Here is a 6,497-nt window from a genome sequence, read left to right on the forward strand (position 1 = left end):
CTGAGTTGCTGCTCAATATCATTGTGGAAACCATGATGCAATTTTTTTTTTTCTGAAGAAGTTTAAAAGAACATCTCCTTGCTGAATAAATGCTTTATTATTATTATTAATATTATTGACCTTAAGCTTCTTTAAATTGTAAAATCACATGAACTACCTTTTTATGGTTTCCCCTCTGATCTGGAGCTTGTCTTTATATGGAAAAAAGTTTTACATGTTCCATAAAAAAAGGAAGAAAGAAATGGGGGATAGGAAAAACCGAGGATAATGACCAAATAATAACCAATTATCTGAGCTATTCCTTTAATTCAAAGTCATTTCAGTAAGTAATATGAGCAATAATGGAAATGAGTTATCAAATTTTAAGGTTTCTCTGACCCTCTGGCGTTGCTGCTTTTTACTGATTAAAGCAATTTGAGCTTTCTTTCAATGTGGCACAGGTAAGGGGATGACATCTCTTAATGCACACTGCGGGCCTGTGGATTTCTTAGTTGCCCTTTCCAGCAGTTTGTCTCCTGATCTTCTGAAGCGCGATTCTGTGGTGGAAGGGCATGATTCGGCCTGTGCGGTGGAGGACCGCAGTGACTCGTCCTCTCAGGAATCTCTCAAGCAGCCCAGTATTTCTCCCCAAGTGGATGGTAAAGGCAAGGGGCAGAGTGGGGTGTTGCTACAGTACCGCCTCCGCTCAACCTCAGGTTTGCCTGGGCGACCATTAACCGCAAGAGGGGACGAAGCCTCGGACTCATCTTTAGAATCCTTGGAGCACAGCATGGAAGACGGCTCCATATACGAACTCAGCGATGATCCAGACATGTGGGTTAGGGGTCGATCCTGCGATAGGGACGGGGTGAGGAGGGATAGGGTTACCTCAGTAGCAGTCATCTCTGGTGGAAAGGGCTTCCGCCGACTGAGGGAGGGTTCTGTGGCGACTTCTGCAGAAAACACACTTATGATCTGGCAGCTTCCTCTCACGGTTTGAGCTGAAATTGTGTTTTAGGAATTGTGAAATGAAAATTGTTACAATTTACCCGTACTGTATGTCATTCCACACCTGAATGACTTTCTTTTGAATTAATGTACTGGTCACTCTTTTCAGCGCGGTTACAATGAATGAAAGCTTCAAAAAAGATACAAAAGTTTAAATGAAACTGGCTCATCCTCACAAGTTATCATCATACAGTGATGAACAGTCCTTTTTAAGTTTAAGGGGTTATTTCTCTTATAATTTTCCACTCTTGAGAACCGAAAATCATCCATACCAATTTTGTAAGCTCAACAGATTTATTGAAAAGATCTGACTCAAGTCATTTTACAATTCAGACATCATCAGACAAAAAAATAAATAAATAAATTATTCACACAAAGCTATCAGCTCTCTACTTTTACAGGGTTGTTTTTTATTCTTTTTTTTTTCACTTTGGAGCCTGACAGCTCTAGTCCTCAGTTTTATCATACAGAAGAATGGTGACCAGGATATTTGAAAGAAACAAAGTAATATGGGTTTGGAATGACATGAGGAGAAGTAAATGACAGAATTTTCATTTCAGAGTGAACTTTCCCTTTTCGCTGGGCATGTGTGGTACAAAATATGAAGCTCTTAGACTGTTCACAAAAAAAAAAAAAAAAAAAAAAGACTTCTATATTAAATGACCTTGCAATCTCAAGAAATACAGGTCCTCCAATAATAATATTCCATAACTAATAGGCTAAGAGCAATACATTTTCAGTCACTCATTCTTTTACTGTACCTGGAAGCTGTTACCTTACCAGTAGAGAAATTAAATCCATGTATTTAATCTCAGACTTCACTGTAATCAGGGCCTAAACTATTCAAATAGAACATTTCCTTGAGGCCTTAGTCCAGTCAGCCTTTAGTGAATCATGAATTTTATACACCACAAAAGCTGCTGAGTTTTTATTTTTCATTTTATTCCCCTGCATCTGAAAAAATAATATCGGTGGAAAGTGAAAAGTAAAGTAAAAGGGGTTTTCATGCTTTTGTGCAGTCACTCTGAGAATACTCTCACTCTTTGACTCTTGATAATGTGAACGCATGAAGTCAAGCCTGTGCAGGTCAGTGCTGTGTGTGTTAAAAAAAAAAAAAAAAAAAAAAGGATTTCTAAACAATTGAAGGCCTACATTTCTGTGGTGAATGGTGAAGCCTCATTAAAAATCTTTTTAGTGGACATGTTTATTCTTATGTACACAACCTGGAAACATTTTCACCATATGGCAGTCATTTGAAACGTCTGCTTAAATCACCATTACTTAACAAGAAAGTTCATTAGCAGCTGGTAGTAGAATGATACAAGCACCACTAATTGCAGGATAGTTGGGAATCTTGTGAAGCTTTTGATGTTTATTTGATCTTGTTGAAGGGTATTGAATGCTGATATTTTGTGTAATATCGCAGTTCCATCTGCAAGCTACAGTTGGTTACCCTCATTCTTTTTCCTTGTTTGATCTACATTTAAGATGTTGTCTTCCAGTCTTCCATTAGGAATTGTGCCAGATGCACATTGTATTGTGTAAAAGGGAATAGTTTGATGTTGTTTTTGGTACAAACGAACGAAGTAAATAAATAATAAACTCATTAATGAATACAGCTCTAAAAAGCTCTGCTTATACACCAGCTTGGCCAAACTTGGAGCACTGATGAACCAGCATAGACCAGCAAACCACCTTTCTAATCTAATCTTTTTTTGGAGACAGCAAATAAACAGTGTTAAACTAAAATTCCTCAGAAATAGCTGCTGAATAATACAGTTAAATGGTTTATTTTTCCACCTCTTACCACTTTGTCATCATGCATTTTTCATACCATGCAACATTATGAACGTACGAAATGTATAATTGGTCTTGGTAGTGCAAACTTGTATTAAAACTGTTAAACTTAAATTGCTTTTTTATGTTTTTGCATTATAGCATCAAACATTTAAGAAGGCCATAATATGCCACTGAATGTAATAACTGTAGCGCTACAACAGTCATTCATTGTTTGGATATGAAATTCATAAGTAAAAGTGAATTAAATTTAATGTGAATAATACAAAGTGTGCATTATCCATCCATATGAAGTAACCACTTGCGTTTCCATTTGTGTCCCAAATGCACTGAATGTTTAGGATTTGTTTATGCTAATAATATGTAGCCTCATGTTTGTCAATTCACTGTTACTAAAATAAAAACAATAAATCTACCTCTGCGTGTGATTCTTGTAAACAGCAGAGCACTTTATTAGTCTAAAGTAAATGTATGAAATAAGATAGCAAACCCAGTGTGTTCTTGGCTGCTGCTAAGCTGACAAATTTATGCAGGGCCGTGCTTTTTTCCCATCTCTTGTTGACCCTCACAAAAGCAAAAATCCCTGTGATTACATACAATTTACACAGAGATGGTGGATAAGTACGGTGCATTAAATGACATGCCACACTGGAAAACCCAGAAGCTCTGTACCGAAAGGTCAGATCTGAATATGCATGTTGGGATTGTGACAGACTCGACCGTTGCTGCTGCCAGAACATCTTAGATTTGAAAATGATCACTTTTGTGCAACACAGTTCAGCACCTCCGCACTCAGCAGATGTATGGAAATTCTTAATGGAGTTTGTTCTGGATTTAAATTATTCATAGTGTCCTAATTTGCAAACTGCATTAATAGTAAGAGTATTATGTATTATGTTATGCATGCTACCCCTCTCTCTCTCTCTCTCTCTCTCTCTCTCTCAAAAAAACAAAAACAAAAAAAAAACATTCTGTACTGATATATATACACTTTAAGTAGAAATATGTTATTTTAAAGTGCTACTATGTAACGTTTAGGGACAAATAAGTTGCAAAGATGTAACCTTTGCCTTTTGTAGCTTAGGATACTCAACATAAAACTGTGATTTTTGTTTTTGGTCAATTATGTCATAATTCCTGTCAAGTCAGAGGAAATGAGCAAGTGAGGAAAAGAAGCACTTCTAACCCAAGGACTCTTGGGTGTATTTAGATGGTACATGGGAGGTGTAAACACAGCTGTGAGAGTGGTATAGAGGTTCTGGGTTGCGAGGACAGACCAAAGCTCCTGCTGAATCTCTTCATCCTAGCCCTGCTGGCTTCAGAACGATGACCTTAGGAAGATACACGGCCGAGAGCCCACTTAAACCAACATTTAGTTTACTGCATGAAGGGCTAATGCAGTTGTGCTAAGCACAACGTGATTTGCGATCAAATTGATTGGAGATCGCAGTTCTGTGAAACAGCTGTGCTTACATCCTGTTTCCCTGAGAAGTTTTGTTCGTTAGACAAGAAAATCAACCAAGCATGTTATTTGCTGGGGAGAAAAACATCAAACAAGCTTCCAATTCTCTGGATATTTACTTTACATAGGTCAATTTTTATTTGCACTTACTCAGTGTTGTGTGACTTGTGTACTAAAAATCTCTTACAGCATTTTTAAGCAAATTTGAGAAAACTGAGGCACTTTAGAATGAATTGTTTTCATAATAAACTGTACCGGTATAGTCACACAAGACCATTCAGTCTCAGAACATGACCTTGGCATTGCCCTTGTCAGTTTTAAGCCTGTCCAATTGGCTTAAATGGCCAAGCGTGACCCACAATATGAGAAATTTGCCACACGTCATTACAAACACATTCATCTTTGCAGAAAAAGGCAGTCACAGCAGTGGTTATTTCAATTGCTTTTCAATTTGCATAAGTCATTTGCTCACTTCCTGTGAACCCTTGTAAAATATTCCAGTGGGACAGTGGCAGCACAGAAAAACCAAGATCACATGTTGCCACATGCTGAGTCAGTCCGTAATGCAGGACGGGTGCGAACGCTTTATTCGCCCAGCATAAGCCAGCGATTGTACAGCAGTGCTGAATTGCATTCTAAAATGGAGTTTAGCTCTAGAATGACCCGTATACCAGCCACACTTTTGCCTTGGAGTCAACAAAGAGATGCAGGTTGCAGTGCAAGCATTTTGGCTGACAAACAGCATAAAAAGCAGATACGCGTTCATATTGTGGCACTAAAGGTGTCCTGAGAGAGTTTCTCCTATCATGCAATACAGCTGTGAGCAAACTGTATGTTTCTTCTCAAGATTTAGGAATCATTTGCATGTAGATGAATATTCTGCTGTTGAAAGCTTGCTTTATTTTTAAAAGAATTCACAGTTGCTATGTTGACAAAGAACGGCAAAGTTAATGATTCGTACAGAGAATGCAAAAGACTACTTCTCTGTTGCCCACATCTGTCTTTTTCCATCAATATGTGTTAAAAAGGTCTGTGGCTTGTGACCAAGACATTTAGTATCTGTGATGTTTGGATGAAATATAATAATGTTGATGCCAATCAGACCTGTGTGAAAGCAAAACGGACGGTGATGTATTGAAAGATGACAATTCTGAGCATGAATTGTTAACTGGCGCCTTGAAAGAAATCAGGGCACTGCATTTGATTGGCATTTTTTAAATCACATGTCTATCAATTGTTAATTTCTCTCTGTTGGACTCACTGACCATTGGCTCCAATGGTTGGTAAAAAAATATTTTCTTTGGAACCAATGAAACGCATAAAATGAATGAAAATTTGATCATCGCACGCTGGGTTATACACCCACCAGGAGACTTGTGGCATATCCATCATATGTATAATACATTGGCCCAAAAAGTAGTGAGACTTGTTTGAATTTCATTCTATTATATAACAAATATCAAACCTAGTGGGATCTGCGAATATGAAACGTTTCTGTGAACTAACTTTCCTTTTCATAAACTTTTAATTATATTTCACTAACATTTGACAACCAGAGCATGTCTTAATTTTCCCCCCATTTTGAACAAAGTCTATTGTTTTATCATTTAATACCTAAAAGCATCTTTTTACAGCATGGTTTGCTTGAAAAGTGCAGATTGCCGGCTAGTCGGGAAGAAAGGGAGGCATATTCTACTCAAAAGTTTGAGGTGGAAAAAATGGAAGAATTTAATGTTAATGAAATCTCAAATTATTACATGTCTCCAGAATATTTATTTTATTTATTGTTATTTCACCGTTGCAAAACATAAAATATTGCTGGATTCGGATTCCACTGTGTTTTACCACTGATATTCCCCTTGAACATCTGTGGATAGAGAAGGAAGCTTTTAGACTTTGGCCTCCATTGAAAAAAAATAAATAAACAATAATAAAATAAATTAAATGTAAAAAATAACCAATCACATCCAGTATTTCCATTTAACATCTATTTCTCATTGGTTAAAAAAAAAAAATCTACTAAGGAGGCAAGTTTATTTATATAGCACATTTCATACAAAATGGTTATTCAAAGTGAAAGGTTTAAAGTAAAAATGAATTTAAAACAATGATTATATATATTAAATAAAATGCAATCAAGCATATCTTGGATTATCAACCAGTTTCTATGGAGATGTCAGTTAAATTGTAATATGCTTGTACTGCTCTGTCACGCCAACATTGCAGTATGTCAGATATGGTCTTACTAGTG

At 36.8% G+C, this 6,497-nt stretch overlaps 1 protein-coding gene across 2 annotated transcripts in view; it reads left to right on the forward strand.

Moving 5' to 3' along the window:
* The window catches only part of LOC113111090 (rho guanine nucleotide exchange factor 10-like protein), a 101,722-nt gene extending 98,523 nt beyond the window's left edge, over positions 1-3,199 (forward strand). For both annotated transcript variants that reach the window (XM_026275547.1, XM_026275548.1), the window contains one exon: positions 441-3,199. In XM_026275547.1, the coding sequence (XP_026131332.1) occupies positions 441-979 (539 nt within the window). In that variant the 3' untranslated portion in view covers positions 980-3,199. The remainder of the gene's footprint in view (positions 1-440) is intronic.
* The last annotated feature ends 3,298 nt before the right edge of the window (positions 3,200-6,497 follow it).

This window comes from Carassius auratus, chromosome 11 (assembly GCF_003368295.1).
Source record: "Carassius auratus strain Wakin chromosome 11, ASM336829v1, whole genome shotgun sequence".
Taxonomy (NCBI): domain Eukaryota; kingdom Metazoa; phylum Chordata; class Actinopteri; order Cypriniformes; family Cyprinidae; genus Carassius; species Carassius auratus.